This window comes from Osmerus mordax, chromosome 7 (genome assembly GCF_038355195.1).
Source record: "Osmerus mordax isolate fOsmMor3 chromosome 7, fOsmMor3.pri, whole genome shotgun sequence".
Classification (NCBI taxonomy): domain Eukaryota; kingdom Metazoa; phylum Chordata; class Actinopteri; order Osmeriformes; family Osmeridae; genus Osmerus; species Osmerus mordax.
Window position 1 is genome coordinate 9,869,531 of NC_090056.1, and position 13,334 is coordinate 9,882,864.

General features: G+C 44.8%; 1 protein-coding gene and 1 long non-coding RNA gene across 3 annotated transcripts; both read right to left on the minus strand.

The window, feature by feature from the left end:
- Positions 1–3,428: 3,428 nt before the first annotated feature.
- Positions 3,429–5,104, minus strand: LOC136946368 (uncharacterized). The gene is made up of 2 exons (XR_010876887.1): positions 4,980–5,104; positions 3,429–3,854 (listed from the first exon to the last, which is right to left on the minus strand). It is a non-coding gene; the product is annotated as an uncharacterized lncRNA (long non-coding RNA).
- Positions 5,105–6,289: 1,185 nt separating this feature from the next.
- Positions 6,290–13,195, minus strand: LOC136945783 (uridine-cytidine kinase-like 1). 2 transcript variants are annotated; one of them, XM_067239824.1, is made up of 11 exons: positions 12,805–13,195; positions 12,508–12,697; positions 12,339–12,400; positions 10,059–10,078; positions 9,294–9,392; positions 8,958–9,051; positions 8,556–8,618; positions 8,314–8,436; positions 7,965–8,072; positions 7,671–7,827; positions 6,290–7,582 (listed from the first exon to the last, which is right to left on the minus strand). In XM_067239824.1, exons 1-11 carry the CDS (start codon positions 12,907–12,909, stop codon positions 7,503–7,505), a joined length of 1,101 nt encoding a protein of 366 aa, XP_067095925.1. In that variant the 5' UTR covers positions 12,910–13,195; the 3' UTR covers positions 6,290–7,502. The 2 variants fall into 2 exon arrangements, with proteins under 2 accessions (XP_067095925.1, XP_067095926.1); XM_067239825.1 differs by lacking the exon at positions 10,059–10,078 and adding an exon at positions 11,473–11,489 and having other exon boundaries at positions 12,805–13,194.
- Positions 13,196–13,334: the final 139 nt, after the last annotated feature.

Sequence of the window (13,334 nt, forward strand, 5' to 3'; positions counted from 1 at the left end):
GGTGTGTGTGTGTGGGGGGGGGGGGGGGGGGGGATTTGAAAAGGGAACGGCGGTGCAAGGACATTCTGGCCTTGTTTTTGAGAAGCATGAGTCTCTCCATCTGCTGTCTGACTCTCCTTTCTCTCCTGCTCACATTGCATGCGTCCACCACACCATGGCCACACCACTGACCCTGAACACTATTGATACTTAAGGAAGTCAGGCTTTATTAATCGAACAACAGTTTTATCAACCTACTACTTGAGACCAGACTACACTCAAACAAGAAGCTGGCTACTGTGGAAAAAAATAACAGAAGCTCAGTCAATCCCGGACCCCACCCCATCCAGAACAGTCCTTCATGACAGTACAGTGCACAGTGCCCTGCAGACGTGCTGCAGGACTGGAGGAAAGCTCTGTGAATGTATTATATGCTGCCCTCAGCGCAGGGCGCAAAGATAATGTCAGATGGATTAGTGTTCTTCCCGTAAAAAAGTGTTTTGTGTGCCTACTGTATCAGTGTTGCTAGTGTATACTCTCTATCTTCCCTCTCTCTCTCTCACCCTCCCTCTACCTCTGCATCGCTCTCTAAATCTCACTCTCCTCATTTTCCTATTTTTCGTCCAGTCTCCCCCCCCACGCTTTCTCTCATCCCCTTTCCCTCTCTCTCTCTCTCTCTCTCTCTCTCTCTCTCTCTCTCTCTCTCTCTCTCTCGCTCTCTCTCTCTCTCTCTCTTTCTCTCTCTCCAACCTCACAGTCCAGATGGCCTAGCTGCCCCCACACATACTCCCCCACACACACTCCACCTCACTCCTTCCCTTTCCTACGGGAACAGAATCCGAACCACAGCTCTCCCTTAGAGGGAAGGACCTTTCACACCCCCACACCCCCTCCATCCCCACTGAAACCCCCCCCCCCCCCACCTCCCCCCCGCCCCCCTCTCCCCCCCCACACACGATCACTGCTGCACCTCCTATATGCCTCCATAGACCACCACACATGCCCGTGCAAACGCCCAAACGCACGCACAGTACATGCAGAACATAGTGTTCAGAATAACGTCTGTTTCACCAGAGGAGAAGTACAGTGAGAGAGGTTCTAATGTGTAGATATGTGACTGACACAGCTTCTGCCCAGTGGTGTCTCATCTATGGGGTACGCCTCTACATAGTCTGTTATAACTAAAGCCCATTGAAGTAACAAGTGAACAGAAATCTAGTAGTTGATTGTGTCCTTGAATCACGGAGATGGTTCTACTGTTGCTAAGGGTACAGTGTATCTATAGGCAGCCTACAGTTCCCCGCAGGCGTACTGTAGCAGCATAGGAGTGGTGGGTGGAGAGGAAGAGAGAAGGGGGGGCACTCCCTCCTGAACCCCCTGACACACACACACACACAAACACACATATAAACACACACAGATGAGATCAAGGATGAGAATTATAATTAGTGGGCAGGGTCAGGCGTGGTTCAGGAGAACAGGGGTAGGGGCATCAGGAGAGGAAGAGAGGGTGAGAGAATGAGAGAGAAAGGGTGAAAGAGGGAGAGACAGATAGTGAGAGTGTGATAGCTAGAGCTGTATGTAGCTTGTGTCATAGCCTTTTCATGGAATCCCTTAACCACCCCCCCACACACACACACACACACACACACACCCACGCTACCCACACATACAGAAAGAGAGAAAAACAGAGAGAGAAGGCTTGACGTAAGACAGGGTGGGAGTATATTGAAAAGGTAGGGGTAAGACAATGCTGGTGAGTTTTTGTGCTTGTGCGTATGTGCACATGCGTGTGTGTGTGTGTGTGTGTGCACGTGCGTGTGTGGGAGGAGGCATTGGCCAGGGGGTGTGGGGGAGGAGGGTTAAAGTGGCAGGGAGAGGGGTGTGGTTGACAGTAAGAGAACACACAGGAAGTAGTGAGGCAGGGAGAGAGGAAGTGAGCCACCCCCGCATTGCTCCGAGGCTCTGCTGGTTCAGTGTTTAGGCTGGAGCTACACTACTGACCTGGCCTGTACAAAAGCCAACGTTTCCACATCATGTGGAACTGCCGTGCAGTTTCCGTAACCCCAGGGAACGTTAACCTCACCTGCTCAGGTCACACTCATCATGTTCACACTCTCTCCCCTCCTCTCTAGACCCAGCCCCCCCCCCCCCCTCCCTCAAGGCCACCCTGGCTCACGTGGCTCAACCCTCCACAGATGACCGGACGTCTGTCACGTCTACATCGGTCAATTTCACAGTTCTTGTTTGAGCAGTTTGAGATCCCAGGGACACCACAACATCAGAAAAAAAAATCCTTTCAGCCTGTAGTTTTTTTACGCTTTACTTTTTTATAAAGTAATTTCTTTATATTTTTCCATCCAACCCCGTCCAATCCAGATGATATACAGATGCCCAGTTCAGTGTTTACCCGTACATGCAACTTACATGACCTCAGCCGCATAAATAACCTTCTGATCTGACCTCGGTCGCCTTGGTTACACATTATCTCACCCCTGTGACTGAGTTTAATCTCCCCTGCAAGGGCCAGGGCTCTATCTGACATTTGACCCCACTGAAAGAGAGGTCACTTGAGTCACGCCCTCCTCACCTCTTCTGGTCAGAATGAATCACACACACGTCTATTCTATCTTCCTTATTCATATGGCCACCTCTCACCTCCTCATTCAGTTAATGGTAAGTGTGTGTGTGTGTGTGGATGTTGTTGTGCAGTCAAACAATTGCACTATGTGTGTGTGTGTGTGTGTGTGTTAATTAATGGACAGAGGTTTGGTAAAACACCTCTGCAATTAAGTATATATGATCATGTTATTAGATATGTAAAAACTTGCCACTGCTCTACACTGTGTAAATACGTTTTGCAGACAGGGCACTACTAGATATATGTGGACATATGTATGATGCAATAAGATGAACGCAGAAGGGCAGTCAAAGGTTGTTAAAGTGTGGAAATTACACACTATGAATATCTATATCATCTTTTAAAATAGCATTAATCTCAGTCAACTATATTCACACAGGGATGTGGTCTGTAGAATTAGTGTGTAAACTTCCCCCTCTAGTGGTTAATGAGACAGGCTGCCTCCAGCTCCTGTCTGAGCAGCCTGTGCTGGAGTTAGGGTGCTCTTCATTTGTCTCACTCACTGTTCACCTTCAGGTCTAGGGTTTGTCTCACTCACTGTTCACCTTCAGGTCTAGGGTTTGTCTCACTCACTGTTCACCTTCAGGTCTAGGGTTTGTCTTACTCACTGTTCACCTTCAGGTCTAGGGTTTGTCTCACTCACTGTTCACCTTCAGGTCTAGGGTTTGTCTCACTCACTGTTCACCTTCAGGTCTAGGGTTTGTCTCACTCACTGTTCACCTTCAGGTCTAGGGTTTGTCTCACTCACTGTTCAACTTCAGGTCTAGGGTTTTACACTTTCATCTTAAATGAAGAAATAGTCCAAAAATTGAACGAAGAAATTAAAGGAGTTTAATTATGTTTTTTTTATCCCAAATTTATAGTTCCTCATTTGGAGAGTTTAGTCAGTATCTTATGTTAGCAAGTATTCATACCAAATTTACTACTTGATATCAACTATTCATAATCACATTTGATATATTTCACATTCATGCAATGTATTGGCTTAAGTGTATGTAGATAAAATATTCAGTTTGTTCTGGTCTGATCCGGTCTGCTTCGGTCTCGGCTGGTCGGGACCGGTCTGGGTGTTTCCTTACATTGCTGGTTTCATCCTGTATTAATGGCTGAAATGAGGTGGTGTTTCATGGGCTGACGAACCTGAGATTGAGCATTAAAACACCATTCTCAGGTTGGACAGTCCTGGAAAGAACCCCTCCAGATGCAGGAGACTACATGCTGCGCCTTGGCCAGTCTGGTCATGGAGGAACAATAAATCACACAGGCTTAATGAGAAACCTTTTACAAACATTAGTTATAGTATCATTTTTTTGTTAGTGTTATATAATTGTAAGCACCTTTATTAACATATTTTGACATAGAAATGACCCACCTAATAAAGTATTATTCTAATGTAATTTATTTAGCTATAAATAACAGATAGAAAATAACATAATAAATTGTTGAGATGAGTTTTTAGAATATTTCGTAAATAGCCGTTTATCGTCTTAGTTTCAGTTACAATCGTCTTTCAATCATGTTGTTCAACAGCAGGACAGTCTGGCGCCAAAAATCTGACAAGGTTTTTAAAGGGGAGTGACTCCTTTATGCCCTTTTGTATCAAGGAAACACTTTTAATGAGTTCTTTGATTTCCCCACCATGTTGTAATAATGATAAATCAACTGTCTGTCTGCCAATGTGCCATCAATAGAAGAGCAGCAGAGACAGAGCTAGGCAGCCAGCACCGTTCACTTCAGCAGGGTGAGAGAAACATGTTTGGCTGTCAAGGGGAAGAGGTTCAGTATAGCGGCCCTGGGTTATTAAGCATTAAAACCACTCAGAGAGCAAATTAAAGTCTCTGCTGATCAAGTCTAATGCACCAGACGCCTCTCAGCACCCTAACCAGGTCTGCACACGTCACCATGATGAGAGTGCTCGACAAGGACTGTTTAGTTTAAATGTATTCGACAGACAAGGAGAAAGACAGAGAAAGACGGACAGCGACAAACAGGCCGAAAGACAGAGACATGCACAGACCCACACACCCCAGTGTAAACTACTCTATCCTCTTTACTAGGCTCATCCAAAGCCCTTTCCCATAATTCAGAAATACCTCTTTATCTGAATAATTTATTCGCTCCGATGATTCCGTTTTATGACACAGCCATGATAAACTGTCAGCACACCACTCTAACCGTAGCCATCCAGACAGAAACACACTGCCAGCTAGCACATTAACAAAACAATCATCAAAAAAGTTCCTTTGTTTCTCCATGCCTAACCCTCTCCTATCACAACAAATGGAGAATTGTGGTGGGTGTGCCAAGTCATGGCAATAAGGTGGGTTTGGAAAGTCTCCCTACCCCCTCCTGTCCTTACCACTTTGCAGACCTTCTGTCTCCTCTCTGCCCAGAGGGGAAATATGGTGAGAGCTCTACAGATGGATTCAACCCAGAAGACAAGCCAACGGTCACCCCCTCAGAGAGAGGGTACCTACAGGTTAGGCACCAGCAGGAACTAATGTGCACACCCAGGTTAGCTTTGTTTTATCGGCCAGTCGTTTCGTGACCTCATCAGGAACCTGAACTGCCAATAGGGACTCAAGACAGACGCGCACGCATGCAAAGACACACAAATACACACACACATACACAACTCCTTCCTGTTTGTTACTGGTGTAAACTTTCCATGACTCAAGATCCATGAGATCTACAAACAAATATTTGAAATTCTGTGAAATTTGAAATAGAAAGGCTAAAGACAAGAGTATAAATAAGACTATTACAGACAGGTGGTTGTATGAGCGTCAGTGCTTTGATGTGACTAATCATGACCAATCAACCTATGCAAACTACTCTGTAAAATATACTATGTATGTCTGTACTATATAATTCATAAAAGTATAATAAAACATACATAATTGAATCGAATAATGTCTGACTCATCCTCTCTTCGTGAAGTAATGAATAGCATCTACATCAGAGCAAGTAATGAATAAAGGCAAACCTAAAGAAAACATTCAAATTCATTTAATGAGGCCATGGCTCTTTAAATCGTTTAAAAGCTTTGTTATTCATGTGGCCATATTCCTGTCGCTACTCATGTAGACTCATATTGGCAATTTTTACTTTTTAAATACCTAATACATTGATCTTACCATTCGCTTCCCGCGTCATTTGTGCTGCAAACAGGTGTCATTGTCCTCTGCTCTGTGTGTGCCCGTAGACGGCGCGCGCCACAATTGAAAAGATGTGTCCTACCGTGCGAATAATAAAGGTAGACATTACTGAGTCTGAATCCTCATAGGCTATTTATTATTCTGAATATTTGTCGGTTTGTTTTCATATATAATTTTCAATTGGATTCGGTGTCAGTATCATTATTGTGGAAAGTGATAAAAGATCGAAGTTTTTTTTCCATTAAGAAGAGGGCAACCACAGTATCCTTCCTGTATATTTTCAAAGAGAATGTAATTCATCGCTCCATCTCTTTCTACGTTGCTCGACAAAGCAAACCAAAAGACCATGTGGTTTGTCCAATTCTCAAACTATATAACGCCCTCGTCGTCATTATATATAAATATATGTGTAAACTAACTCGCCAACCCCAAATTGATATGTATTGAATGAACCGTTTTGGAAATAAACTTCTATGGGAGACCCTAGTCCTACAAACAATTAAGCTTGTAGTCGCCATGTACATTTACTTTTATTATAAAATATCAAATAAAGTAAACACAGCACACCACCCTTGTGATCAGGAAATGTTAATGTAAAAAAAATACGGATTTAACATGTTGGGGTTAATAAATGGACTCCATTTCGATGTTTAATTATACAACCTGCCTATAGGCCTACTTACACAGGCTTATACTACACAGTGCCGCTCATTTGTGGATGCAACGTATGGTCACATGCTTTTTCTTAGCCACTTTTTGGTTATTTTGTCCGTCCTATGGAGCTTCTCTGACCCACAACCTCCCATGACAAAATAATACATACATCTTATCTGATGGGGGTGTAAAATGGTGAACATGGAAATTATAATTCCCACCATGATAGGACAGGTTAAGCTTTGAACAGTTGACAAATATAAATAGAATAGTACATGCAGCACAAAACAATATTTCGAGCATAAAGAGACCCTCATGGTGAATCTTCCGTACTTAAAGCCAGTGCCCCTTATTTATGGGGATGTAGATCTTCTAACAGGAGGCTGAGTGGCAGAGCACTAGCAGCATACCCAGGAAGGCTAATAGTCATAGAACTAACCAATACCTCAAAACACTAGTACTACAGCTAGAAATATATTTTCGTCCTCAAGTTCCTGTACCTGTGGTTTGGTCAGTAGCTAAAGAGAGGGGAAACCAAAAGGTACAAACAAGATAGTAACACCCACACAGTTTTCCGATGCAGTGGTCCTTCAAACAATGCTTTGAGCGAACACAATGGCTGATTTTGGCTTCACTTCTGAAAAGGCAAATTAATCTCTACAGTTAAGATGTAGATGTGTTTTAGCAGTTAGCAGTGAGAGAGTCACATTCAATTGTCCTCAACAGTAAACGGCATAAGGCTAGGTACATTCTTTTTTGTATACAGAATTCAAACAGTCAAACAATTAATTTATTTCATACATGCATACACGCACTATAAAAATATCTTCATTTAAGCTTTGGACAGCATCATGGCCGCACAATAAAAATATACAAAAATGTTTTGAATGTATAAATGTGTTTTGTTCTGGATCTTCACTCTTCCTAAGTGAGAGCTCAAGTCTATCAGGGTATCACAGCTTAAAGCTGTTAGTCACAGCCCACATGGGGCCAGAAGTGCACTCTGGTTTTGTCCTCCAAAGGGCAAACCCCTGGCATAAGCTGTAAATGGGCCAGTCCACTGGTCACACTCAGTAGCAGAGCTCATCCATCTCCTCATCGCTCCAGTCAGGGGGGGCATCAGTACCAAAGTATCGATCACCAAAGTTTCCTGCACACAAACAAATGAGGTACAAATGAGGTCACGCAAACAAAAATGAAGTGCTTCTTTCTCCTCTCTACTTCACAGCTCTCTCTACCTATTCCTGGGATGATGTGGAAGAGGTCGTTGACCTTCTTGTCCACGGCTGTGGTGATGATCTGGACCTGGGGGAAAGCATAGGCTACAGAGTGGACACCCATCTCTGCCATCAGCAGAGACACCAGCAGGATCTTATCCTCCTGCACGTCATGGTCCTACACAGGAGAAACACTGTTAGACACACACAGACGCATTCCAACAGTGTGTTCACGTTTTAGCCTGTCTGTAAAATTCTTCTTTGAGTTAATGTCCTGTACAAAGTCATGACTAGTAACCTGGTGTTAATACCCACCAGTAGGACGCGTACAGCCATCATGGCAGCAGCTCCAGTGGACACAGTGCAGTCCATCAGAATCACATGGTCCTCACTTATGTCCTTTGGCAGACGCAGATAGTGCAGCTGACAGAGGAACAGCAGGGGTGAGGGGAAGAAACCAACAGAACAACAACAGGCCCGGTATCACCATAGGCTGTCAAAACTGGAATGTAAAAAAACGAAACTAGAAATTCAAAAAAAGCTAGAATATAAAAAAATGTGAATAGCAGAGCTATCAGAGTTGCCATGTTATTACGACGCTACTGGATGTGTCTAGTAGGTCGGGATGTGTATTGTGTGTGGAGGTTCTAGAAGGGGATGGTACCTCGGGTTCTCCCGTGTCCTGGTTGGTCTGGATCAGGATCTTGCCAATGCGGACGTCCTTGCACACGGCCCGCAGCGCCGGCTCCATGGTCTCTCCCGCCCGCAGGATGGAAACGCCAGTGATCTGAGAACACCAGGAAGAGCAGAAGGCTGTTAGAACATGCCTGCTATATAAGAAGCTGAAAGACCACGTTTACAGGAAATATGATTAATGTGAGGGGTAGAAAGATAGACAGAACACACCCTCTTCCCATGAAAGATCTTGCCTTCGTAGTCCTCCCCCTGTGGTGTCTGGACTGTGTGGATCTAGAGAGGATGAGAGGAATGAACAATTTAAAGACAAAGAAAAAATAACCTTTCCACAGCGTGCTGTAGATCGTGGTGTGAGATTCAGTGTGCGTGAAGGTGTTTGTACTCTCCATACAGTATGTGCATGCATGTCGTAGATTGAATAAAGTTTCCATTGCAGTGGCCAGACAGTTTCCATGCCTCAGTTTCCACCTCTTGATGTACAGTATCTTTCCATTTTCGTTTTGGTATACCTATCACTGTCTTCTCCTCTCTGCGTCGTTCTTCCTACACCTGTGTCATGTGGAATCAGCGTGGTGCTGTGTTAGTGGGAGTGTTTCAGCTGGACTCTCTCACCTGAGAGGGCAGGAAGGAGAGAGCTCGCTCTATCAGCAGACGCATCAGCCTCTTGGAGTAGAAGATGAACTCGTCACGACTCGTCTCTTTGTTTCTGAACACCAGAAATTACAAGCACTGTTAGCTCCTTTTTCTCTCAGCCGCTTAGGATTGCAATTTTGGACAACAACATTGCATAAGTACAGCAAATGGTTGTCACATGGTACTGACAGATACAAATTCAACACATTCTGTTACAGTTGGGCAAGACATGGCTCTGGGTCTGAGGGTCTCTGGCCTGCCTCAAGAGGCTGGTGTGTGTGTGTATGTGTGTGTATGTGTGTGTGTGAGGGGTACCTGATGATGGTGTGCATGCCCCTGACCTGAGGCGTACTCTCCAGGACACTCAGGGTCTGGGGGAGGGGCTGGGCCTGGTGGGCGGAGGCTAGTGCCGCCCTGTAACCATAACAACCCAATAGATAGATATGTAGATGGTGACACCAGGCAACAGGAGAAAGATAAAGATTGTGTGAGTGCAAAGACAGGCAGAAACACACACAGATCATGTGCAATCACAACACACCACACACCACAATATACTAACATTCTATAAAGTGTATAAACAGAGCAAAGGTCCTCACACAAGGACATATTAGCCATTATTAGTAAGAAGGAAACAGACATTGAAAAAAAGCCACAGCACACAAAGGTCGGTTCTTAGCGCTGATGAGAAACAGCACTTAAGAGTGTTATTATACAACAGATGAGAGACAATCCCAAGAAAAGACTAGATTAGGTTCAAAATGAGTCCAATTAAATTAGAATCGATTTTGTTGTGAACAATTGAAGGGTAATTTGGGACACCGAAACATTTAGCCATGTCGTCTTGTTCTGGACAATTCTCTCCCTTGTATGAATCCCAGGGGATGTGCACAGAGGGTTTAGGGTTTGATCTGCAACACCCTCCAATGGACAATGTGGTTGTTTGTCCACTGGGTTGGTGTGACATCACATGAAGCCGTGCCCTCTAGTCCTACTGCCGCTCTAACGCCCTATTAGTGTCCACACGTAGAGCTAAGAGGCCAAACCCAACAACACAGAATCATAGGCAAGTCTGCTCACATATCCCAGCGAAGTTTCCTCTACGGGGAGAAGAGGGATTGGACGAAACACACCAACAAAAACAACAACAACAACAACAACAGAAAGAACACAGAAACAAAAGGACAAAAACAAAAGAGGAAGAGAATGAAAACAAATGTACAAGATCAGGTGATTCTTAGGGTGACAGAGTGATTGTATGACACAGTGATGAGTGTGTAACAGCTGAAACTGCACTGAGTCATCCTTACAGATACAATAACACATATATCCCTCAACCAAATATATGCAGTACCGAAAGGCTGCAACTGAAAGGCTGCTTTTAAACAGTTTTGTACTTACATCTACTTACATGGTTTAACTTAATATAAAACAATCCAGTACCAATTACTGAGATTGTCCTGCATGGAATTAATTTGAGTAACATTGATGTCTCATTGTGTACTGTATTAACTGTCTATGGTTGAAATGCCAATAAAGCCAGTCTTAAGTCTAACTGAGCGAATGTTAGTGGTTTTCACCAACAGCAGGTATCAGGTGTGTTGTGTGTGTGACTGAGATGCTCAGGGCTAGCTGGGGCTGTCACTCTTCACTGTGTGATCTGGAGAACAGCAGACATGGAGGCTGGTAGCTCTGCTCGTTGGCCTCACTACATCCTGCGTCTAAAGGCACACACCAACCTCACTTCCTCTCTCTCTCTCTCTCTATCTCTCTCTCTCTCTCTCTCTCTCTCTCTCTCTCTCTCTCTCTCTCTCTCTCTGATCTGCTGAGGCCGACATACTCGTATCAAATGGAAAAACTCAGCGCCTTGTAGCAGGTATTGGAAACTTTCTCTGTGGCTGAGCTTTGATACTCAGTGCTAACTTCCTCTCTCTTACCTCTCTCTCTCTCTCTCTCTCTCTCTCTCTCTCTCTCTCTCTCTCTCTCTGTGTCTGAGGAGGGGTCAGTGAGATGTCTCACTGGTGTATTTTTAGACACAGAATGCAGGAGGTGTGTGAGCTGTCATTTCATAAAGGTAGAGGGAAAACCAACATCCTCTCATCAACTGCCAGCTACACAAGGCCGTTGGAGAGATACTCATCTCACATCAACATAAAAATACAGAATGTCACATCAAACCGCCAATTTCCACTATATTTTTAAATAATGTTATGTATGAGAAGCATAGGAGGTAAACTTATGTGTTCTGTGGACACACTCCAGTGACAAGCTAGCTTATAGTGATGGTGAATACATTTTCTGAAAAAGCCCTCAAATCCACCATGACTCACCACTTAATAGGTCAATGGTCTTAATGCGTGGGCGTGGCTAACAGCGCTTCCTAGAGGTGTAACAGTAATGGCAGCAGGCAGTGAGATGGAGGATGCTGGTTTCGTAGCTTCCTCTCTCAGGGTGGCGATGCTAGATGGTACGGTGAAGAATTGTGCTACTCTACCTGACACTGAGCTCGCGCTGTGTGGGATGGAGGGATGGGGGAGGAGGAGGAGGAGAGGAGGAGAGTGAGAGAGCAATCGGTGTGCAGTGAGGGGCCAAGGCCAACAGTACCGTGTCACACAGGAAACAGTCAGCGTGGCTTGGTTGGTGACACTGCAGTCGTCATTAGTACATGGAGCAGGACTCTAACGCCACATGGTTTGTTAGTGTAGTCTGTCGCTGGAGCCCCCATGTGGTGCTCTTCAATCTGACCACGTCTAATTCAGTACGGTTTAACACGACCACACCAGAGATACACAGCTAAAAACAGCCTGGTGAAATACACTGAGGAGTCAGCTCTGTACTGTCAGTGATTCTCTGTGAACTTCACAAGCCCACACATGTTTATGCTGAATCCTCACCATCACTTCTTTCACACTGCTGCAGGGATGCCCTCCCCTGTTCCAGAGGTATCATTTTTTCTCCAACTCTAATCTAGTGTACAGGATTCAATTGTCTGGTTAATTATCTGTACTGGTTTAGTTACCTTTGGGGTTGGGAGTGAAAGCATACAGGATTGTAGCTCTCCAGGAACAGGCTAGGCAGCCCTGTTCTATCGTAAAGAACAATTGTCTACTTCATCCACTAGAGGGCTCACTAGAGTCAATCCCACAATGTCTACGCTCTGTCTGCCCACCCAAATAATGTAAACTCAGGGAGACCACAATCGTAAACACATCTGACTGCATGCTATGTTGTTCACACACAAACGCACTCAGCAGCCTATGACAGAGCAAACAATGCCATATAAACCCATTCCAAAGGCCCTGGAGCTCTCTTGGTCTGAGACCAGTGTAAGATCATGTACAGCCTGAGGGCTAAACTCACCTCCTCCAGCTGGCTGTGAACATGCTGCACAATCAGATCAATGGCCACCATGTTGCCCCCACCTGATAAGACAAGATATAAGAGCAGTGGTCAGAATAAAGCGGTGCTGTGTGTGTGCGTGTGTGTGTGTGTGTGTGTGTGCGTGAGCATGTGTGTGTGTGTGACTCACCTCTGGGAACCACTATGTCAGCCAGCCGCATGGTGGGCTCAATGTACTGCTCGAAGGCTGGCTTCACATACTTGTTGTACTGCTTGATGACCCCCTCGATGTCCCTCCCCCTCTCGGTGATGTCCCTGCGCAACCGACGCACCAGACGGATGTCTGAGTCCGTGTCTACGAAGATCTTCATGTCCAGCAGCTGGGATAAGCACAGACAACCATTAGAGGGAATTACACATGAAGACACATGCACAAACACACACACAGGGTGGAGCCAACTGTTGGTCAATCATACACACGTCTTACCTGTAAGAGCTCTTTATCTGCAAAAGCCATGATGCCCTCAAAGATGATAACACTGGCTCCATACACGGTTTTCTGTTGGTTAAGACAATTCATCAATGAGTTCATGTTTAAGTAAATATGAAACGAACCCTACCGATGATTAGCCATCCCTTTCTAACCCAAGATAATGGTTACACTGTCTGGCACATTAAGGCCTACAGCTGGTGCAAGGCTGGATTTCTGCATCTGGATTTGCGGTCCGGCTCCAGATTTCCTCTGGATGGGAGATGATCCACAGACAGCCATGTTTATGAATATAGCAGTTGTGATGTTATTGTTGAGCTGTTTGGTAAAATACAAACTGTTCCTTGGCTCTGCAATACTGTTAGTACTGCACTTCTGATCCTTGGTTGTCTGATGTACTTAGTAAATGGAGTATTTGTATGTTGCATTGAATAAACATGCTAAATTATTAATATCTTAACATCTATAAAATGGAACAGAGACCCGACAGCACAAACTGAACCTGGATCAGAACAGAACATGTTTCC

Excerpts from the sequence above, each read along its gene's own strand:
- LOC136945783 (XM_067239824.1), bottom strand. The coding sequence starts at position 12,909 with ATGAACTCATTGATGAATTGTCTTAACCAACAGAAAACCGTGTATGGA. Across the intron at positions 12,401-12,507 it reads TGACATAGTGGTTCCCAGAG|GTGGGGGCAACATGGTGGCC; the intron begins GTGAGTCACACA and ends TTGTCTTATCAG. Across the intron at positions 8,619-8,957 it reads TCTCCTTCCTGCCCTCTCAG|ATCCACACAGTCCAGACACC; the intron begins GTGAGAGAGTCC and ends CATCCTCTCTAG.